The 23,212-nt window shown below is 37.0% G+C and overlaps 4 protein-coding genes across 5 annotated transcripts; 3 read left to right on the top strand and 1 right to left on the bottom strand.

Moving 5' to 3' along the window:
• On the top strand, positions 6,091–7,695 carry LOC18610435 (transcription factor TCP15). Its single transcript, XM_018114465.1, has one exon. The coding sequence runs from the start codon at positions 6,410–6,412 to the stop codon at positions 7,523–7,525; it is 1,116 nt and encodes a 371-aa protein (XP_017969954.1). The 5' UTR covers positions 6,091–6,409; the 3' UTR covers positions 7,526–7,695.
• LOC18610434 (HVA22-like protein c) lies at positions 11,859–13,342 on the top strand. The gene is made up of 5 exons (XM_018114704.1): positions 11,859–12,109; positions 12,203–12,229; positions 12,338–12,460; positions 12,801–13,047; positions 13,173–13,342. Exons 1-5 carry the CDS (start codon positions 12,054–12,056, stop codon positions 13,239–13,241), a joined length of 522 nt encoding a protein of 173 aa, XP_017970193.1. The 5' UTR covers positions 11,859–12,053; the 3' UTR covers positions 13,242–13,342.
• LOC18610433 (X-linked retinitis pigmentosa GTPase regulator) lies at positions 14,343–20,660 on the top strand. The gene is made up of 9 exons (XM_007046077.2): positions 14,343–15,100; positions 15,218–15,304; positions 15,588–15,677; positions 15,752–15,832; positions 15,961–16,122; positions 16,220–18,307; positions 18,925–19,071; positions 19,727–20,001; positions 20,200–20,660. Exons 1-9 carry the CDS (start codon positions 15,053–15,055, stop codon positions 20,288–20,290), a joined length of 3,069 nt encoding a protein of 1,022 aa, XP_007046139.2. The 5' UTR covers positions 14,343–15,052; the 3' UTR covers positions 20,291–20,660.
• LOC18610432 (pentatricopeptide repeat-containing protein At1g26900, mitochondrial) lies at positions 20,550–23,140 on the bottom strand. Of its 2 annotated transcripts, XM_018115922.1 has the most exons (2): positions 22,426–23,140; positions 20,550–22,314 (listed from the first exon to the last, which is right to left on the bottom strand). In XM_018115922.1, the coding sequence occupies exons 1-2, from the start codon at positions 23,015–23,017 to the stop codon at positions 21,239–21,241; spliced, it is 1,668 nt and encodes a 555-aa protein (XP_017971411.1). In that variant the 5' UTR covers positions 23,018–23,140; the 3' UTR covers positions 20,550–21,238. The 2 variants fall into 2 exon arrangements, with proteins under 2 accessions (XP_017971411.1, XP_007046138.2); XM_007046076.2 differs by having other exon boundaries at positions 20,550–23,140.

The raw sequence follows: 23,212 nt of genomic DNA, 5'->3' as shown, positions 1-23,212 counted from the left end.
GGGGGGGAGGGAAATAAAGACTTATCATCGTCTATGACTGGATTTATTAGAAGCAAGTGAAATTATGCAGAGGGTACTTTTCCAAAGCCTCCTCCAACTTTAACTAGCTTCTTGTTTCGTCTCCATCATTTGCTTGGCTTCACGTTGTTGTGCTTTGTCATCCAAGTTTAACCCCCTTGTGTTTATGATTGTACCCTTCCCTAATTCTCTCTCTCTCTCTCTTCAATGGATGTTTGTGAAAAAGCAATCTTTCGAGATCCGACAAAATATAATTCGATTGTATTGTTTGAATCAACGTTGAGATTTATAAAAGTTATTTCGAATGTTTGTAATGTGCTCATGATCATATAAAATCGTTCATTAAACATAATTTATCATATGTTATAAAAAGATCAAATAATTACACGTCGTTTATATAACAGCTTAAATTAGCTGACATAAATCAAATTACCCAAAGGAAAAAAAAATACCAACATGATTCAAAAATGGTTATCTTTGGACTGGTCAATTCCTTTGTCCAAAAGCCATGGTCAACAGGCTGGAGTGCACATCCAAAGAAAATGACCCTCCCCCCAATAGGGAAATTCTTGCAAATTTGTCCAATAAAATCACTGTCACATTTACTAAAATTTTACGGCACATTCCATGATAATTCCAACTTGGGATTTATTTTCAGATTTGTAAAGTCCGAGAATGCAACAACATTTCAGCACACTTCCACTGACTTAAACCTTACGGGGTCTTAAGGTTGGCTTTTTTGATTCAACATTTTTTTTCTTCTCATCTAGGCCTAACACATTTAATTGCGTTGATTTTTCTACATATGAAAAGCTTCTTTTTTTTTTTCCCTAAGTTTCTCTAGATTAAGTTGACTTGAACATTGCCTTTTTGGATTCAAACCTTTAGAATTAATCTAGAAGGCTTTTTGTCTTTTTGAAAAGCGTATATATTCATATAAATGTTTAGTAAAAGAACAGCAAACACTTATTGGAGTCTGCTGTCATGAAATTCCAGCTACAGGCTCGATGCGATGTAACAGTTTATGACTTAAAAAGGCATTTTATCAAGGCGAAAGTGCCAACAAGTTCCCGAACAAAGAAAAAAATTTATATTTAAGATTTTGGGTTTTTGTAAATTTTTACGATACATATATTAAATTTTAAAATCATCTTCGATCCTTGATCAATAATTTTAAAGATAAAATAAACTACAATGTTTAAACTTGTTGACTTAACATAAACCTCGGGTCATAAATCTGACATATTTAAATTTTTCTTTTTGCGTTATAATATTTCTCGAACACTGTAAATATTATAAATATATGTAGCTAATTTACACTCTTGCTACAATTTTAAATTTGATGTTGCATACAATGTGATTAAAAAAGGATTAAGAACATAGAGATGAGCTTACTCTTATGATCTAACAATAGTAAATGACAAATTAGCTAATTAATTTGACGCTAAGCACACACACACCCTTTGAGGCATAAGCATGCAGAGACAAACAATCAAAGGAAAGGAAGAAAACAAGCCTTTTTTCTGAACAGTAAAATAAAGCAAAGGGACAGAATAGCTGATGAGAAACATCAGAAAGCATCATCTCCCCAATTACATAACAATGGCTAGTAAAAGAGGAAAGAAAGTGGAAACGAAAGGATTGAGGAAGAAGGTACAGATTTTTTACAAAGGAAAAAATGACTATGAGGTAAGGTCACTGTAGCAAAGGAGAAAAGACCCACTCTCTCTCGGCCACAAACACATCTTTTTCTAGTGCTGTGGGTACGGAAAGTGATGTGGATTTTCTGATTGGCTTTGCCAGCTTTTCCAAATGGTGCAGTTGACAATCTCCCTCACTTTCTCTCTCTCTCTCTCTCTCTCTCTCTTTGTTAATCTGTCAATTCTTTTAAGCAAGTCTTTTTGTGCATGCCAACCTGTCATTCCTTCTAATTTTCTCTTCTCATACAGCAGTAATCTTCCTAATCATTGAAAGGAATGCATAGCCTAAGGTGAAGCTTTCTTAAGCTATAGATTGATCTTTTGTTCTTGTACAAGTAAAGGATTTCTTTATTTTATCATTCTCTTATCTTGCTAAAGAGATATAGGACATTGTTTTAATGATTGGATTCATTGGACTTGCCTAGGATTTTCTCCTTGGTATAGCTCTTGATACATTTTTATAATTAGGGCAATGGGTCAAAAATTAATAAGCATGGTACATGCATCATGGCCTCTATAGTTTAGTACACACGTACATATCTATTAAACATATCACGTGTTATGTAAATTAGCCAATAAAATAAAAAGACATGGCATGTACCTGGAAGCTGTGTATTAATTAATTACATTCCCGAGCTGCAAATATTGATAATCTTATCAAACTTGGTGTTCAAAAATCTCGTGATTTCATGTATTTAGTTAGTTAATCTAGAAAGGCAGTGTCGAGATAAAAATTTCGTGTTACATGCGTTTGTTGTGTAATTTGCTTATACATTTAATCACTAAAAAAGAAGAATATACATTCTCTGGGTGGAATACTGGATTAAGGTATTAGATCTGTAACTTTCAAAAGCAAGCAGCCAGCTTGACCAAAAATAGGAGGATAAAAGGAGACTTTAATTTTCTTGTAGCTGAGAAACCGCCAACATTCCGACAAATTTGTTTGAATAATTAGCTCAAATGGAGGGTAAGCCATCAGCATCACCAGCAAAGATCGATGTCAAGGCACGTGATTTTCCACATTGCAGAAGCCTTTACCGAGAGAGTTGATCCAATGGGGGCTACACAACATCACTTCAAGAACAGAGCTGGTGGGTTTCATTGTTTCTTGGTGTGCTAGATAGTACCGCTGGGACCATGACGGAAACTCTAGCCAGCATGGCTTGATGAAAGTTGTAAAATGTTAATTTTCATTTTCCTTTGGTTTTTTTCTTTTCGATTTGAATAAAAATAAGGGTTTTCTCGGAAACATGTTCGTAAATCTCTCGAACAGAATGTAATTAATCGATAAAATTTGATAAAGATGATTTTGTCAAATAGAATTACAGATTTTTCAATTTTAGACACAAAATGATATTTGGAATTCTTATATTTATGTTTAGAGTATTTGAAGGGAATGTGATTATGTCGTTGACATTATTAAGAGTACTTCATTCAGAGACAACCTTGACATTGTTGGTCTCATACCAAGAATCATTGGTTTTGTAAAAGAAACCAGAAACGAGATACATAATCCCAATCATATTGAAAATTACAAAACCAAAATTCACTCGCAGATAGTCTGATTAAACCAGAAAAGAGACTTCTCTCTGATGTTCTGTAATGTTGTGATACAAAGGGTCTTTCTTTAATATCCTTAGTCTTGATTTTGGATCTGTAACTATGCAACTGTGGTTTCATAATCCAAGCTGTGCTGTGAAATTGAGACAAGAAAGGCATGGTTCAATGTTGGGGGGTGAAAAGGTGTAGGGAAGTGAATGACATGACAAAGTGGTACAGATCTAAATCAGAAGATTATAGTACCAAATCAACATTAATCCCAAAGTTCACGACAGTCTTAGGAAGGGTCATTATCGAGATCAAATTCCCATTAGTGCTGTTTTAGAGCAAAAATGATTACAGTACTCGAAAAAAAATTGGGTTTTATCATTAGTTAGGTATGTTGGTTGTTGAAATATATTTGAAAGTTGCCATATTTTGCCAATGTATTTGTTTTTGTTCCCTTTTAAGCTACACGTTGGCCTGTTAGGCACATGGGATGGACGTGCAATGCTTTCTATCTTTTTCTCTCTCTCTCCTGGGTGGTGCTGGCTTGTTTCTTTTCATTCTTAATTATATATATGTGTGTGCCTGCATGTATATTTCACTTGTATGGTATATATATTAAAAGTATTTCAAAAAAGGACAAAGAGCTAGAAGGAAGAAGATTGTTCGATAGGAAAAAAAATTTCAGGTTGAAATTAAAGAGTTAGATGCATGCTTTCTGGTCTAGGGGTAGAAGTTTGTGCTCTCTACCAAATTTTTTTCCTTGATCAAAAGAGATTTATTAGATATCGTGCAGTTATACATGCCGACATGCATAACACTTTATTACAAGCAAATAAAAAACCCAAAAATTAACATGAAAAATTAGGTTTTTCATGCATCAATTTACACTATAATCTCAGTTATAACCTTTTTTCTAAAAAAGTTACAGTATGATGTAAACAATACTATCTCGTAACATTTCTGTTTTTGTGAACATGCCTGTAAGGAAAAAAATAAATTTGAAAGTTAGAATCGTAAATATATACATATATCATAATCGTAACACAAAAGGGTTTTGAAACCTACATATTTCTATCACTTCATGAACAACATATTCCTTATGGCAAGTCAATTGGTCCGAAGATTAAGATTAGTGGTCTCACAAAATAGCGGCTCTCTTTCTCTCCTACAAAGGTGTAAAAAAATATTGAGTTGGGATCCTTTTATGGCATTTTGGAAAAAAGGCAAAATTTGGGAATATGAGCTTTTAAATAAAACTTGTAAGGACCACACATGTATATATCTTGCAGACTGTGTGGCTCACATGTCCAAAGATGGAGACCTGAAAAGTGTTGGGTATTGACTCAGAAATCTACTGAAAGATTTGTCCTTCAAGTGTGATATCCTACCACAAAAATGTTTGAGATTTCTTCGATTAAGATGATTTTGCTGGTCAATGACCATCCTTGGATGGTAGGATCCAAAAGAGAAAGAGATTTAATTTTCAAAAAAAAAAATAATCCAAAAGAGATGGGACTTCTTGTATGTTGATTAGTGATCATTACCCCTAGAAAAAGCTTGGTTACATATGGATGTTTGAAGGGTTAAGCCATAGATTTTGTTCTTGTAACTTTCTATATGGTTACAAATGTTTGAAGCTAGAAGCAATGGATAATGATTTATTCAAGATAAATGAGGTAATTCAAGCAAATAGAGCAATTCAAGTACTATACATTTAAAAAAATCATCTTTGTCAGCTGAAATAACATTACCCGTCTTGATAATCTTGTTGATGAAGACATTGAGAAAGAAAAGGAAAAGGAGAAATTATAAAAGGAAAATTTAGTCCATATATGCATGGTTAGCAACATTTTGATTGAGATACAACCAAACATAATATACTCCTATCATTTTCATATATATACTCAATAGTTTGTTAGTTTGATTAGGTGTTTTAGAGTTCAAAGCTGGTACCAAATTTATAGTTAGATCGTTCATGGGGGTAGATTTGAATTGACATTTATATAATAATTATTAATAAATTAATTGAATTATATTTTTTAAAATATATGTATATATATATATAAACAATGACGTCAAAAAATTGCATACGTAAAAGAGAATTTGATAAAAAAAATTGTCAAAGGACAGCATTATAATATTAACAAAGCAAAAAAGTATTGAATTGAATGCTGCAATATTCAAAAATTTAATTGAATAAAGATGAAGAATATACTTTTCATGAATTGAGAACACTAGAGGGGCAGCAAACCAGGGTATAATCCTCATCTTAAACATAGACAAGGGAATTGTTTTTGTGGGAAAGGAAAGGTACATGTGCTAAGTGGAAAGCATGGTTTATTTTAAATATAAGAGCAAAGGCAAAAGGGCAATGATTACAAGAATGGAATGGGAGCCACTTGATTATCTTCTTTTTTTTTTTCTTTTCTTTTCTTTAATTTTAGCAAGAGAGAGAGAGAGAGAGAGAGGGAGGGTTCTTTCCTTGAGGTTTTTTGACTTAAGGAATGGGGTCCCAAACTCAGGCCACCACTGTCTTAATGGATTGAATGATAAAGAGCACCGCACGTGGAGTCTGAATCAAGGGACTGTCCAACCACAAAAAAAAGGGCTGCCACTCCCAAAAAAAGAAAAATTACAATCACTATACTATAATATAATATAAGCTAAGGGTTTTTATTTTTATTTTTAGTTCTAGTTTTATAGATAATAATAAAAACCAAATACATAAAAGAAGAAAACCCAAAATTACAGACACATCCTCAATGAAACAAAATATTTCCAATCCCAAAAAATAATTGCTTTTCTTAGCCCACCCTTATAATTCTCACTCATTGTATTTGTTGCTTAAAGCTTGCCCTCTTCCCTTATCCTCTCTCTCTTTGCAGAGAGAAAAGCAAAGAAACAACACAGCTGCCAGCTCCCATCAGAAGGGAATTCCAAGCTAAACAACATATTGCAAGAAAGAGAAATGGAAAGAGAAAGAGAGACCCACTAGGCCACCAAAGTCACTGAATTGAGGGTCACCTACAGATGTACTAGGAGAGGGGGAAAAAAAGGAAAAACAAAACAAAGAAAAGGGAAAAAAAAAAAAAGGGGGGGAGCGGGGAGGGGGCTGGGGAAGAGAAAAACATATAATTCCACACATGATCATGGATGGTGAGAATGGGATCCGCAGGCCAAACTTTCCTCTACAGCTCCTAGAAAAGACGGAACACCAACAAGAACCGCCTTGTTCCAGCTCCGGTAACGCGGAGCCTAGCTCCAAAACAGCATCCGTAGCACCCAAGAAGCCTCCCCCTAAGAGGACTTCAACCAAGGACAGGCACACCAAGGTGGAAGGGCGTGGCCGCCGCATCCGCATGCCTGCAACTTGCGCTGCTAGGGTTTTCCAGTTGACAAGAGAGCTTGGTCACAAATCAGATGGTGAAACCATCGAGTGGCTGCTTCAACAAGCCGAGCCCGCGGTCATTGCTGCAACGGGGACAGGTACTATTCCTGCAAACTTTACGTCCCTCAATATTTCACTCAGGAGTTCGGGTTCCAGCATGTCGGCTTCTCACTTGAGAAACACTTACTTCAACCCAAATTTTCCTACGCAACAATTGAGGATGAGAAGCGAGTGGGAGAGGAACGTGCTTGACGACTCACCAGCTCAGCAACAACATAGGAGGATTTTATTTCCGGGTGTTGCTTTATCATCAGACGATTCATTAAACTTTCCTAGTAGTAGTAGTACGAACGCTTTCTTGCAAGCTAAGCAAGAGTTGCGGGACACTAGCGTGAATGTGGCGGAGGAGGCGGATACTAGTATGGGGAAGAAGAGAAGGCCTGATCAGCATCAAGACTTGTCACAGAATCAGGTGGGGAGTTACTTGTTACAATCGACTACAGGTTCAATTCCGGCCAGTCATAATCCGAATCCGGCAACATTTTGGATGGTGACCAATCCTAGCAACCAAGTCATCAGCGGGAGTGGCGCTGGGGATCCCATGTGGACATTTCCTTCAGCTAGTAATACTAACATGTATAGGGGCACTATGTCTAGCGGGGTGCATTTCATGAATTTCGCTACTCCAATGGCTCTCCTGCCTGGACAACAATTTGGTTCAGGAATTGGTGCCGGCGGTTCAGTTACCGACAGTCATTTAGGCGTGCTCGCGGCACTGAACGCATATAGGCCGATTCCAGGCAGCAACGTTTCTGACTCTCCGGCCCGCGGATCACATCAACACCATGGTGGAGGAGATAGGCACGATTAAACAAGCTAGTCCCGTCCGCCATGCCCTTGGAGCAAAAATTTTACAAGTGTATGGCTTGATCATGCTTTAATTCTTTTTCCACTTATTTTTAGTAGTACATATATTTCCAATTTGCAACACAGGCAGCAAAGTTTGAATGCTATTGAAGTTGAGTGTGATATATTCGATTTTGGTGTGAGTAATGAGAAAAAATTAATTAGGGTTTGATCATGAGAGAATTAATTTGCTATCAGTGTTGGTTAATTTGTTTAATATCTTCACATTACCTAACAAAAGATTAATCTTTAGGTACAAGGGAAAGAGACTAGCTACACATGCAATACTGCATACCTTCCCTGTTAACATTAAAGCTTTCCTTGATTAATCCTTCACTAAAATGGTGAGAGTGATGGGGGGTTTCAGTTGTTTTTAGTGCATTGCTTACTGTCCATGTGCTTCCCTAATTTCTGCGTTATTTCAAGCTTCCACGGGCAAAATTTGTGATTCGTTGGTGCCATTTACATCATCAGCAAAAAGTTGAATCATGTTCAAGAATTAGGGAGGGAGCCCACACGTGATCACATTTCAGCCTTTGAGGTTTACTCTTTCAGGTGGGTGAGCCCCCTGGCCTGTGGGCGTTGCAGGCCACAAAAAACAGTAAGCAATCACTAACTAACAAGAGGATCGTTCCTCATCTTATTCATATAAGGAAGTTTGCTGGTGATATATGTATAAGATACTGAATGGTTGGTCCTTCAATGTCCCTACCGCAAACCTGTCACCCATATGTTTATTCATCTCTCTGAACCGTTTACCAAGTGGGTCATCCTTTTGATGGATTCCTCTTACAACCCTTTAACTCGGTGCACCGCGTAACAGGTAATTATCCAAGATGCGGGTCTTCTAGGCATTTAAGGTTATCAGTTGTTTCTTTTCTGTCAGTGGTAGATCGTTGCATTTGCTTCTTCTTCCTCTTCTTCTCTGGTACAACTTAGATTCCCAAGGGCAGGCTTTGCTGCAAGTTGCAATGGCGATTTCTCTTTGGTGTTGAAGGTTTTCTTCATTGGGAACCTTTTTCCACTGGGGCAGCATTTCCATGAAGCATACCAGTCACAGTGATTTCTAATTGCGTTGCATTGTTGTTGGTACAAAGGGAAATAGTTCTACATTGGTATCAGCTTCTTTTTCCAAGAAAAAGGAGATGATGCTTTCTAAGAGTAGATGTACCTAGCCCTAACATCTACATGAAAAGAACATTCAATCTTGCACGGCCATGATGACTACTGTTTAGGATGAATCCTTGTTTATTTGTCCTGGACTGATTTGCATAGGTCAGCCTAAGGTACATATTGTTAGGATTAATTTAGTTTCAAGTAGAAAATTAGAGTCAGGTGCCTACTTTGTACTCTAACTAGGAAGACAACAAGGGAAGGTTGTGTTTTTAATTAATTAATCGGACAGGCAATGCTTATCAGGTAGGATATACATTATCTCAGACCTAATCGGTAGAATCCCAAGCTTTTCTTTTTAAGCATATCGTTAGGATCAAGCTCTATGACAGACGAATTGACAAAATCAGAGTTTGTTTCGTATAAAAAATTTCTTTGCTTATTTATCCTCGGCAGGACAAAATCATTTGTACTGATTGTCCTTTCTCTCCACGAATGAAATCACTTAGAGCTGCCATTAAAATAAAAAAAGAAAAGAAACGAAAAGAAAATGATGCTCTTCATCATGGTCCAACAACTGCTGAATTACAGTCATCAGAGAGAGGATGCATGCTGAGTGATAACACATTTTCTCTCAAAGTTGCATTGTCATGACTTTTCACATGCTGTTAATTAATCAAGTGGTACGTACCCGGCTGGTGGCCACACTATTCATTATTCACTAAGATGATCTTGCTTGCCATAACTGCAAGGAATCCTTCGATCAGAGTTAATCAATCTGCTAGCTTTATCTTGTCCCAAAGAACCGTAAAAAAATTCACCCTCATGCATTCCATGGCCCTCGATTGCTGATCAGTCATGGTAGTTTATTTTCTCTGTTACTAGTTGTCATCTAAACCAATACCATTGAAGAACATTAAATGCTCTTCCGTAGCTTTCTGATGAGTCATACTTGATCTACCGGGAATCAAATTCAATTTTAATGACCCCCTGACTCTCCCTAAGTGCTTAAGCCAATCTCATCCAAGTCTGGGATCAGCCAATATTTTTTTTCTAAATCGAGGCTGCTGATCGTATCGAAAGGTATAAGAGCAAAATCCCAGATTTATCTTTCAATATATCACATTGTCAAAGAAACATTCACTTGTAATATTACGTTACAAAGAGTCTCGTTTTTGTTATTAATTCTTGATTTCGAAAATTAATTGTAACTCTTCTTTCGTAATCTAAATAAAAATCTCATTGCCCCGATACTGCGGGGTTTAACAGTTAATTATCATTAATTAGCATGCATTTAACAGACTGCAAGCCTTGTGTTTGCTTTATTATTCCTCTATGCAACTTGTCCTTTTTATGTCCATGAAAAATAAATCTGAAATTGGTTGGAATAGATGAAGGGGAAGAGTAGTAATCAGATCAACCGGACAGTGGGCCTAGAGTTTAAATTCAAATGTCATGATCATGTATTGTTCAGTTTTCTATTTCCAGACCAATCAACAGAAAAATTTTGTGCTGAGCTGGTTTTGCTCAGACTGAAGAAAATAACAGTACGTACTATCAAAATCTGATGCAAGTTTTGTTCTTTTACTTCACTCTCCAATGTTTCCTACATGAAAAATACTCCATAAAGAGGCCAATATTTGCTACAAACATCAATTAAAACTCAAGCATATCAGTTAAAATAGTTGTTGCAAAACCATGGGGTGCCATTATGCCTGTTGATCAGAAAGCTTTTATACGTACACCCTGGCATGGCATCAATCTCTTCTGGCTAGCTAGCTAGCTGGCTAGCCTTACATATTTCAGGACTCAACATTGATCTCTCTCTCTCTCTTCTTTTTTTTACGAAGCAGGATAAGAAAATTTGATCAGAAACCGATCATGCTTTCAAAGTAACATCGGCAAAGCAATCTCTCAATAAACGAATATCTTGATTCACAAAACCAATCACATTTTATACGAAAACAATTCGTAAACATCAAAATAATACAAAGGAAAATCATGGTCTCTCTCTCTTTCTCTCTCTTCTTTTCTTCACAAGTACTATTTCTTTATCTCAAGGAAACAACTGTACATTACCACATGGGGCTTGAACTACACGGTTTAATCATGTTGCATGGTCTTTATTATATACACACCACGTTTCTTTTTCTTCTCTTTATTTTGCTCGTTCTGCCAAGGAAAAAAAAAAATCTGACAAATGAATGTCATGTGACTGGTTTGGTGCATTAATGGAATTTATCGCGAGCCAAGTGACCCTAACTCAATCGACAACATTATCTAGAAATCATTTAATATTATAGTTCGATGGGGGGGGGGCGGGGATATGGAATTAATGTGCATATGTATATCTTTAAACAAAATGCTTCTGCCTCAACATTCATTAAAGCTTCTCTATAACTAAATATTAAATTATTTTTATTCTTTTCCTTTAATTTTCCAAGCAATATATATATATATATAAATAAAATTATAATTATCATGAAAGGATATTCTTCGACATGTTTTACAAATTCATTTTCAAAAACATATATAGCTGAAATATTCGACATTATGAAACGTTTTATTTTCCAAATTCGAATAATTGAGTTATGCATCATATCTATATACTCATTGCACAACTCAATAATTGGATGGAAATTATTTTTTTCCTCCTTTCTTTGAAAACACATTCTACAAATTTGTAAATGCGAAAAATAAATATGTCGGGACTTACTCAAAAAGACCTAAAAACTTAATTGATCCATATATGTCATTCTTTTGCAATTATGTGACAAGATATCACCAACCTTTTGACATTGTTTGGACAATGAAAGTTAAAAACACATACTTCTAACACGTGTTACATTGTCTTTAACTCGCAACAATAATTTAATATTGTTACTCATAATTCATGATTGGACAACGTTGTATTCGAACATTTAATTTTATAATAGTTATATTTATCTTTTATTTTTAAAAAAAAACCCAAACACCCAATATTAAAATCTTGTCAAAACCGAACATAGAGGGCCCAAGATATTGGGCTATCGGCCATTGCATGGTAAGCATTGATCCTTACGTGGCACAGTGTAATTGGTGCTTCATGTGTGCGATGATATTCACAACCACACATGATTGTATTCTAAAGTATTCGGTGCCTCTTTTCTTGTGCAGCATAAGATTCTCCGGGGAAATATCTGTCTTCCAACCAAAAGGAAGGTACCCTTTACCCCACGTTCCCACTGTTATTCCCTTCTTTACTTTCAAAGTTTAATCTTCAACCCTTTCACATTTGACACTTTGCCATGTTCTCTGCTTTTTTTACAACCTGAGAAAGGAAAACCAAACCAATCCCTCAGGGGCAAAAGTTAAACTTAGTAAGCAGAAGCAAGGGAGTGATGGGTTCCCCGAACTTTCTCCAAGTTGTTGCCAAGAACTTTGATGTTCTTGCTTTGTATGTCTCCTTTTCTTTTTGCAACCTTAGCTCTTGCTTTTAATACATTAAGTTCTCTTTTCTAAGTGAGTTTCTCTTCTTTCTGGTTTACAGGCCTCTGGTCACCCTTGTTTACCCTCTGTAAGTAGGACCGTACAGATTACGTGAAGTTCTGTTAGATTAAGATTACAATACTGTTAGCTTGATTCTTGTATATCTAACACTTTGGAGATTCTGTGGTGTTGATAGATATGCTTCAATTAAGGCTATCGAGACGAGGTCTAGCAACGATGATCAGCAATGGCTGACATATTGGGTCCTCTACTCTATGCTTACACTTTTCGAACTTACATTTGCCAAAGTCCTTGAATTGTAAGCAAGCTTGCTTAGCTAGCTTCGAGGCAGTTCTTAAATCAGTTTAAGTTTGATATGATTGCTTTTTGCTATGCCCTTTTTCTCAAATGGGTTGTTTGATTTGCAGCTCCTTTGGCTTCCATCTATGTATAAGCACTTGATTATAGCAATAGATTCATTAATGTTACTGTCTAAGAACTCAAACACTGCTAAATATGATTGATTCGTTCTTTGATCAGAAGAATCGAAATAAACATCTGAACATTTAACTCAATGATAAGAGTACGAATTTGGGACAGTGGTAGCACAGTAAATCGAGCAACTTTTTCATGTTGTTCATCCTTGAATGATCCTGCAGGTTCCCCATCTGGCCTTATGCTAAGCTAATCGTGACATGCTGGTTGGTCTTACCTCACTTCAACGGAGCAGCATATGTTTATCGTCGCTTCATTCGACCATTTTACATGAACCCTCAAAGTGCCAGTACAATCTGGTATGTCCCGCGCAAGAAAAACATTTTCAGCAAGCAAGACGACATCCTGACTGCTGCTGAGAAGTACATCCAAGAGCACGGGACTGAAGAATTCGCAAGGCTTGTAACTAAGGTATGCCCTGCCTCATACTTACAGCATGCTTGGTTCGTAAAATGAAATCATTATTTTATAATAATAAAATAAAATAATTATTATATAATTTACGATTCATCGTCTTATTATGTTGTGAATTGCAGGCAGAAAGGGAAGAAAGATACAAGCGCAGCAACAATTACATGATCTTTGATGATGATTATATCTATTGAATATCCTTCTTTAAAAAAATTCAGCTGATTATCTATGTAAAATGTCAATCATATTTGTGACATGGGCATGAAATATATAAGGATTCTTCTTCTGCTTAGTTTTTGTATTGTATGAAACGCACAATACCCTTTTTTTTTTCACTTATGGAAAAAATAAAATGGGAAATGTTACACCACAAAAATTATGTTAATCATTATTAAGAAAACAAAAATTATTTTTTCAAAGAAGGCCAAAACTTTTGAAAAATAAAATCATATTGTACCGGTAAAGGATGTAAATGAAAATAAATAGTAATAGTAAGATGTTTGAGAAAATAAAATGTGGTTAATATTTCATAGTATTTCCATATTCTTCTGTTTCTATGAAAGATAAAATCACTTTATATGGATTAAAAAAAAGAAAAAAAGCATGCACTACTTAAGTAATGCCTTAAACTGATTTGGGCTTTTTGGCCCAAAAGCTGATTTGGGCTTTGATGAGGCCCAATTCTTGTGGGTAAATTTTTCTCAAACTAGGCCAAGTTTGGATTTGGGTCAAGCCCAATTTTATGGTAGTACTACCTTTTTTTTTAAGTCAAAATAATTCTAAAGCCAATTGTTCTTTTTCTTTATTGAGAAAAGAAAAAGTAAACTTTTTTTTTTTTTGACTTGAAGGCTCAACAATTATAATTTTTGTTAATGTCAATTTAATCAAACCAAAGCCTTTTGTTTTGTTACTCAATGTATAATTAAATGAATAAATTACATTCAAAGTTGGTCCCAAAAAAAAAATTAAAGATAACTTTCAAAAAGATTAAATTATTAAAGGTTAACACATCAATCATCCGAAAAGGTAAAGAACAAAAATTAACAAAAAAAAGTTTTAATTTTAATTTATTTTATATTAAAATTTATTTTTTTTATAATATAGATATGTGGTACTTTTTAATATAAAAGATAAAAATTATGAAAAATAATATATATAAAAAAAGGACGGATTGATGATGATCAAGGGTGTGAAGGAGAGTAAATACCATGGTCTGTGACGCAGGGGATGATTGCCGTGGAGGGACGTAAGTCACGTAACCAACCCAAGAGGCGCCAAACGGCGGAACCGAACAACGGAACTAACAAAAGACAAGAAACAAACAATCCCTATCACTGAGATTTTCAGTTGCTGACGTGGCATGATCAACCCGGGGCTCCAAAACCGAAGCTTTCATCGACAAACAGACAGTTAAAAAAGCTTCCCCCTCGTCGGACGCAGAGAGAGAGAGACAAAAAGGAGAAAAGGAAAATCGAAACTTTTCCTTTTTTGGTATTTTTTGATTCAAATGATAAATTCCTAAATAAAAAGAAAAGCTTCAGAATCTCAGAATTTTATTCGGTTCCTCACCTTCAGAAGATCTGCGATATATATCTGTCCTTTCTACAGTGGTCGGAAGCTCAACGGCCTCGGAATTCGTCCAAGAAAAAAGGGGAAATTTTGGCGCTGTTTCTGGCATTTTAGGTGGAAATTACATCGGCATCGTCGAAAAAGATCGAAGCTTATCTTCGAAATGTGGAAGAAATGAGGAGTTTGTTGCTTTATTTTGAGCATAAATGCATGAAATTCTAGGGTTCGGAGTGAAATTTGAGCTGTTTTTGAGAGCTGGAATTATCGAATTATGGGTTAGATGAAAAAAGAAAAGGAAGAAAGAAAGGGGGGAATTCGAAATCTTTTTTGTTTGTAAAAATTACAGAAATGGTAGCTCTGTGAAGTGTAAGGTGTTTCATGGAGCAAAGTTGGAAAGCAATAAGGGTGGATTGGTGGTCAAATGGCTGCACCTTGAATGGCTGATCCCCAGAGAAGTGGTCTCGCCGAGAGGGATATCGACCAGGTTTTCTTTCTCATCTTTTAATCATAGTTTTCTTTTTTGCTTACTGTTGGAGATTAATAAAGGTAACATTTTTTTGTTTTTCAAGTGTTTGTATTTCATCTTGGATTCATTTTACAGGCCATTACAGCGCTTAAGAAAGGGGCGTACTTGCTCAAGTATGGTCGTAGAGGGAAGCCCAAGTTCTGTCCTTTCCATCTCTCTAATGTACGTTTGCCTTGACACATTTTTCCATTTTGAAGTTTGAAGGCTGCTTGCTGTTTTCGTCTCATTTTCACCTGTCTATTGCTTCAATATATGAATGCTTCTATTAGTCCTTTACTGACATTTTATATTTTTGGCATTGTTGATGAAAAAAATTTGCTATAAAAACATTGACTCTAAAACCTTGGATTGAGTTCTAATGATCAGTAAAAGGAGCACGATTTGTCATTCGAAAGTTCCTTCATTTTGCTGTTCTTTGTGATCAGATACTTGATGTTGTGTTCAGGATGAATCTAAATTGATATGGTACTCTGGAAAAGAAGAGAAGCATCTTAAGCTTAGTCAAGTTTCCAGGATCATTCCTGGACAGCGCACTGTGAGTTTGTAACTTTTTGTTTATTCTTTGATTCCCAAAACTTCAATAATTATAATGGTTTATTTTCCTTGCAGGCGATTTTTCAACGATATCCTCGGCCTGAAAAGGAGTATCAATCATTTTCACTGATATACAGTGACAGGTCCTTGGATTTGGTGAGTGCATGTTTATGGATGCTATTGTAGCATACAGAGTTGTTAAGTGTATCAATATCAGTAAAATTTACCAGAGCTACTTTGCTGTGTGAATATTTTGGTTTGATACCATACTTCACTATGGACAGATATGTAAAGATAAGGATGAAGCTGAAGTTTGGTTCATTGGTCTTAAGGGATTGATTTCTCGTGGTACCACTAGGAAGTGGAGAATCGAAGTAAAAAGTGACAGTGCATCATTGGATAGTCCTCAATTACGCAACCGAAAGACTTCTCCAATTTCACCATTTGTATGTTGCATTATCTTTGTCAGTTTTTAATTTTATGGAAGGCATGATGACCTTTTAAGTTCTTAATTTTTGTTTTAATCTTTTCTCATTATTAAAGGATCCAGGAGATGCTCAAGGAATTCAAGCATCTTATGAGGCACAAAATAGATTGGGAAAGGCATTTGCTGACATAATAACACATACTGCCATAACCAAGACTGCCAGTAAGCCAGATTTAGTTGATTTTGGCTTATCATCATCTGGGTCTGTAGAGAACTTAAATAGTCGAAGTTCTGGGGCTGATGCAATTAGAGTCAGTTTATCAAGTGCTGTAAGTTCATCAAGCCATGGTTCTTGTCATGAAGACTTTGATGCCTTGGGTGATGTTTTCATATGGGGACAAGGTATTGGTGATGGAGTATTGGGTGGTGGTGTGCACAAAGTTGGCAATTCATTTAATTCAAAGATGGACGCACTTCTGCCAAAGGAATTGGAATCAACAGTGGTTCTGGATGTGCATAATATTGCTTGTGGAGGCAGGCATGCAATTTTAGTCACAAAGCAAGGAGAGATTTTTAGTTGGGGGGAGGAATCGGGGGGCAGGCTTGGGCATGGCGTGGAAGCAGATGTTCCCCACCCTAAGCTCATAGATACTCTCAGTGGCATGAATTTTGAATCGGTAGCATGTGGGGAGTATCACTCTTGTGCTGTTACAGTCTCCGGTGATCTTTTTACATGGGGTGATGGAACACACAACTCTGGTCTGCTTGGGCATGGAAGTGAAGTCAGTCACTGGATCCCCAAAAAGGTAAGCAATATGGAGGGTATTAATGTCACATACGTATCCTGTGGACCTTGGCATACAGCTCTTGTGACATCTGGTGGCCAGTTGTTCACATTTGGAGATGGATCTTTTGGTGCCCTAGGCCATGGAGATCATACTAGCACAACTATTCCGCGGGAAGTGGAGACTTTGAGTGGACTACGGACAACAAGGGTTGCCTGTGGTGTTTGGCACACTGCCGCAGTTGTTGAGGTTGTGACTGAATCATCTGATTCTGGATTTCCAGATAGCTCTACTTCTGCAAAACTGTTTACTTGGGGGGATGGAGATAAAGGCCAACTTGGACATGGTGATAAAGAACCTAGACTTTTTCCCGAATGTGTAGCTGCTCTGGTTGATGACAATATCTGTCAGGTTGCCTGTGGACATAATCTCACAGTTGCTCTTACAACCTCGGGACGAGTCTATACAATGGGGAGTTCGGCATATGGTCAGTTGGGGAGTCCTACAGCTCACGGCAAGGTTCCAGCTCGGGTTGAAGGTAAAATAGCAGACAGCTTTGTGGAAGAGATTGCCTGTGGATCGTATCATGTTGCTATTTTGACTTCCCAAACAGAGGTTTATACTTGGGGAAAGGGCGCAAATGGGCAATTAGGTCATGGAGATACTGACGACAGAAATACACCAACTCTTGTTGATTTTCTGAAAGACAAGCAAGTGAAGAGTGTAGTTTGTGGTTCAAACTTTACTGCTATTATATGTCTTCATAAATGGGTATCCAGTGCTGATCATTCTATGTGCTCTGGTTGTCGAAATCCATTTGGATTCAGAAGAAAACGTCACAACTGTTACAATTGTGGATTAGTCTTCTGCAAAGCATGCACTAGTAAAAAGTCTCTGAAGGCTTCTTTGGCTCCTACTATGAACAAACCTTATAGAGTGTGTGATGATTGTTTCACTAAATTGAGAAAAGGTGCAGAATCTTGTTCTGCTGTCTGGACTCCTAAAGCCAGAAATGGAATTTTGCCTCGTAAATCCAATGATATGGTAGATAGAGAGGCTTTTGCTCCCAGGTTACATACACAACTCTCCAGACTTTCTTCTGCTGACTCAAGTAATCAGGCTGAAAGCCGGATTTTCAAGCGTGAGCTAAAGCTAGAATTACAAAATCGTTCCCTCTTCCCATCTCAGAATGGAAATTTTCATCTTGGAGGATTTTATTCACCAAAGGTATCAATTTCTCCAGTCGGAGAATCTAAGAAAATTTTACCAGCTTCCATACCTAGTTCCAGAAAGTCTTCTCGGGCAACATCTCCTGGCTCAGAAAAGTCAAGCCCACAACGATCTTCTGAAGTAACTGTTGATGATTCAAGGCAAATGAATGACAGTATCAACCAAGAGATCATAAATTTAAGGGCACAGGTAGCCTGTTGAACTCTTGTTTACCAATCACAACTTTGTTACTTATTTTGTTCAATGTGAGTCATTGGCTTTACAGAGCAATGAGCATGCATTGTTCTTTGCCTTGCTTTCAAAAAGAAATGGAGAAATTATCTGTTCTATATAGAAGTTACTTTGGGATTTACTTCAACATAAAAAGAGGATGACGTTGATGGAAGAACTATATGAGTTTGGAATTCATTTTGTTAATTGTATATATTTTATGGGCTCAATTGTAATTGGTCATATATTTAGGATTTTGGAAGGTTTTTCTGGTTATTTATACCTAGTGATTTTGTTTGTTGACCAAGTACTAGGGTTAGAGACTAGTCTATAAGACCCATGTTATTCCATTGAAGGCAGCCTATGATGATGATTTGCAATATTATTGAGACTTGTTTCTCTATTTCTCCCACTTTCTCTCTTTTTCTTTCCCTTTTCCCTCTAGTTTCTGTCTCCTTTCCCCTGTCCCCTCTCTCTTTTTCAGTAAAATGGTGACACATTGCTGTTGACTTTTGATTAATATATTTATTTAACTCCTTCACTTATCTAAATTGATTAAAGGATGGGAAGATAAACCTGCTGGACAATTTTTGCAGGTAGAAGATCTTACTTTCAAATCCCAACGTCTTGAAGCTGAACTTGGAAAAGCATCAAAGCAATTAAAGGAGGTCACTGCAATAGCAGAAAATGAAGCGGAAAAATGCAAATCAGCAAAGGAAGTTATTAGGTCTCTAACTGCTCAGGTTCGATTTCTCTGCTCAGGATTTCACTTTTGAGAATTAGGAAAATAGATGAACACAGTTTCAATTGTTTGAAGAGAGTAAAAGTATATGTATTTCAAATCCTAAGACATTGAATGAGGTTATATACAAATTATAGAGATATACTAAAGACAGATGTGCTTGGGGTTGCGAACTGGATGGTATAATCTTGGTTTTGCAAGATATGGGACTAAAAGTTTCAAAACTATAACGAAGAAATCTAGATAAGAGTGGAAAGAGGGAAAGAAAATCCTATTAATTACTCATGCATAATCATTTGTGAAATAGCCACTAAAGATCATTGCTAAAGGCATTTTTTTCAAATACTATGAGCAATTAGTATTACTTTCAATGTTTAAAGAGATGAAATCATACATCCAGCAGTGTGCTATAAATTCAAGGTTTACCATTTTAGCTGATGTTAATATTCTCAAGCTGAGCACTAAGATGATAGTGAATGTGAGAGTTTCATGAGTAACATTTAAATTTCCATGGTCAAGAGAACTGGCATTCTTGGTGAAATACTTGTGGTTTCCTTCTTTTCCTTCAGGGCTGGGGGTTCTATTGCTTCTTATGCAATCACCTGCAACTTAACTTTACTATTCTCTGATATTTTTTATGCGAATTGATCTTGCAGTTGAAGGAGGTGGTTGATCTACTTCCTGCAGGGCAGAATGCCCACATCAATTCCAGTTTCACCTCAAACATTGAGCACTTGTTCTCCAATGAAAGCCATGCAACCAGCATGATATCTACCGGAAGCGAAGTGAATGGCAATTCAGAAACCATTTCTCATGGAACTAAAGGAAAAACTGAAAAGTCAGAATCGGTGGTACAAGATGAACCAGGAGTGTACATAACCTTGTCACCCTTGCCCAATGGCAGCAATGAACTCAAGCGTGTTCGCTTTAGGTATGTATTTATATCCTCTCTTTGAATTCAAGATATGTAAGAAACCAACACAATTGAATTCCATTACTGAACCTTCTTGTATGACTATACTTCAATATGCTTTTCACATTTGCTGATTTTCTTCCACTGGATGTATACAATTCTCTGAAAGAAAATTTTGAGTCTGATTGTTCTGAAGGGTTTTATGCTCTTTTACAGTCGAAAACATTTCACGGAAGACCAAGCAGAAAAGTGGTGGGCTGAAAATGGGCCTAAAGTATGTGAACGGCATAACATCCTTAATGCGTAACAGTATGAAGCTTGAACACCACTGTTTTCTCCTGAACATTGGGTTGGGTACCGGCATTGCCATTTTTACATGGCCCTCTTCCTTTCCACAGGTAACTGTAGAGTTCTTGTCCAATTTACACAAAAGGAGCTTTGATCAAGGATACTGGGTCAGAAATCGGCAGGTAGAGTGAGAAAGAGACTAAGAATGTAGGAAAGAAAGTGAAAGGATTCAAGAAATTACATTTTGAGGAATCACTATTAACTTTTATTCTTTTTCTTTTTCTTGGATCCTGAGATTAGTTAACACATCATTTTCTTCTTTGGAGCATTCTGTTGCCTTTTCTTGTACACTTCTTGAAAGAAAATCAGGTATGCTCTTCATTTTTTCATTCCCCAACTGCATCTTATAGATTGTTCAATCTGAGCTGTCCCACTATTTTGTAATTGTAATTAGTTACAGTCTCTGAGCAAGCAGCCATCACCTGGCTAGCCTGTAGGCAAATGGAATTCATATCCTTTTGCCTGCCTGGAGTTTTATCAACTTATTCAATCTGTATATGCATTCTTAAAAAAAAATACTCAGAGGCCATGTAAACTCATTTTGGAATGCATGAAATTGGTATGGAGGACTACTAAACATGGTTTACAATGAACTTTAGCCCCCAAAATAAGAGCATAAATAGCCTTTCAAACTTTCAAAAGAAGCTGCATTTGTCAGGAGCTCACTTGATCAAATATCCTTCTTGACTTTTTGACAAAAAATTTAGAAAAAAAAAAAAATAAATGGAGGGTAACAAAAAGCTCAACATAGGCATCTTTACCATCAGATATGCAGTAATTGTGTAAACTAGTAACTGAATTTAAGTAGCAAACTTATACTGCTGGGCAATCTGCAGAATTAGTCTAGAAAAGACTTTAAGAAACGTTCCAGGTTAAGCCAGGCTGAAGGTGATAGGTCTATCAGCAACTAGGGTTCAAACCCCTCACTGTCCATCTCGATTGTGCTATATCCAGCTTGCTTCATAATCTTATCCTCCTTTCCTGCTGGCCTGATCCCAGCCCTTTTAAACATATCTTTTTCCAGTACCTGCATCCTTGTCTGATCCGGCAATCTTCCGGCAATGGCATAAGTACTAGAAAGAAGGATTGAATCTGTGGGATGTTGTTCATTATTGAATCCAACCAATACACTCTTCACACATTCCCCCAACTCGACATTTCCATAAACTCGGCAAGCAGAGAGCAGCGCACGCCATGCAGTAGCATCGCTTTTGATGGGCAACCTTTTGATAAAATTATGTGCTTCCTCCAGCAATCCGGCACGACCTAAAAGATCAATTATACTTCCGTAGTGTTCAATCTTCGGCATAATACCATACTCTTGAACCATCCTCTCGAAACATTTCATCCCCTCTACGACCAGCCCTCCATGACTGCAAGCACTCAAAACTGCCAAAAATGAGACTTCGTTAGGTCTACATCCTGCTTCCTCCATTCTGTAGAATACTCTGATGGCATCTAGTGCCCAACCATGAACCCCGTAACCTGCAATCATCGCTGTCCATGATTTCACATCTTTGCTCTCCATCCTCTCAAAAATATCAATGGCCTTGTCTAAAACCCCACATTTAGCATACATATCAACCAGAGCTGTCCCAATAACAGCATCCAACGGTAATCCTGACTCTTCCACATAACTACCAATGCTCTCTCCTAGACTTGTAGCTCCGGAAGCAGCACAAGCCGAAAGCAATCCTACCAATGTAGCCGAATTAGGCTTTACTTGCTTAACTTTCATGAGCCGTAGTAAAGCTAAAGATTCTTCAAGCAGGCCATTCTCAGCATACTTACTAATCATACAATTCCACAATACAACATCCTTCACAGCAACGTCGTCAAAAACCCTACGCCCTGAATAAACGTTTCCAGTTTTTGCATACATATCAATCAAAGCAGACACCAGATTTGAATCAAAACAAAATCCAACTTTCAAACAATGCCCGTGAAGTGACTGCCCCCCAAGTGAATCCCCTGCTTCACCAACTGCAGACAAAACAGTCAAAAATGTAGGAACACTCGCTGTCAAACAACTGCAACACATTTCTCTGAACAAAGCTATAACAACATCAGGCTTAGAAACATGAAGGTACCCACCCATCAAACTGTTCCAAGAAACGACATCGTTCGCTTCAGGAATTTCATCAAACAACGTATGGGCATAAAAAATTCTTCCACAAACACTATATAAATGCAAAAGGGCATTCTTAACATTTATGAAAAACACATGCCCAGATCTCAAAGCAAGGCCGTGAATCGTTTGACCATTAAAGATTGCAAATTCACGGCTACAGGCTTTAAGAGTTGTAACGAAGGAGAATTGGTCTAGCAAAATCCCATCTTTAGCCCTCAAGTTATTGAAAACACTAAAAGCTTGGTTTGGGTCATCGCTAATTGAGTAGCCTCTAAGGATAGAATTGTACATGAAAAGATTTGGGTTTTGAATTTGCTTGATAATGGAGGCTGCATATTCTACGTCTAGCAGTGAAGAAGCAACAAGAAGCGTACTTAAAATGAAAGGATCATGGTCAAGGCCAGTTCTGATAACATAGCCATGGATTTGACAGATTTCAGAGGTTCGTTTGCATGATCTTAATACAGGAATGATGGTTTGATATTGTCGATGATTGAGGGACTTGGGCCAAATTTTCAGGGTTTGAGTTAGGCGGGTAGCATTGGCTAAGTTCATGAGCCAGCGTCAGGACTCTCTGGCGCACAATTTTTGAATCGATACGGGGCTGCCAACTTGTTTCTTTTTTATTCGAGATTTTTGTTTACGGTGGTTCCGAGTCAATAAAGGAGAGGAATAAGTTTACGTTTGGATGGGAGGAAAGACCCAAAGACTTGTTTCCAGTTGCAGAGTAGGATTGCTAGTTATTGGTAG

This window comes from Theobroma cacao, chromosome 2 (genome assembly GCF_000208745.1).
Source record: "Theobroma cacao cultivar B97-61/B2 chromosome 2, Criollo_cocoa_genome_V2, whole genome shotgun sequence".
Classification (NCBI taxonomy): Eukaryota; Viridiplantae; Streptophyta; class Magnoliopsida; order Malvales; family Malvaceae; genus Theobroma; species Theobroma cacao.
This window is presented reverse-complemented; position numbering and strand designations above follow the sequence as displayed.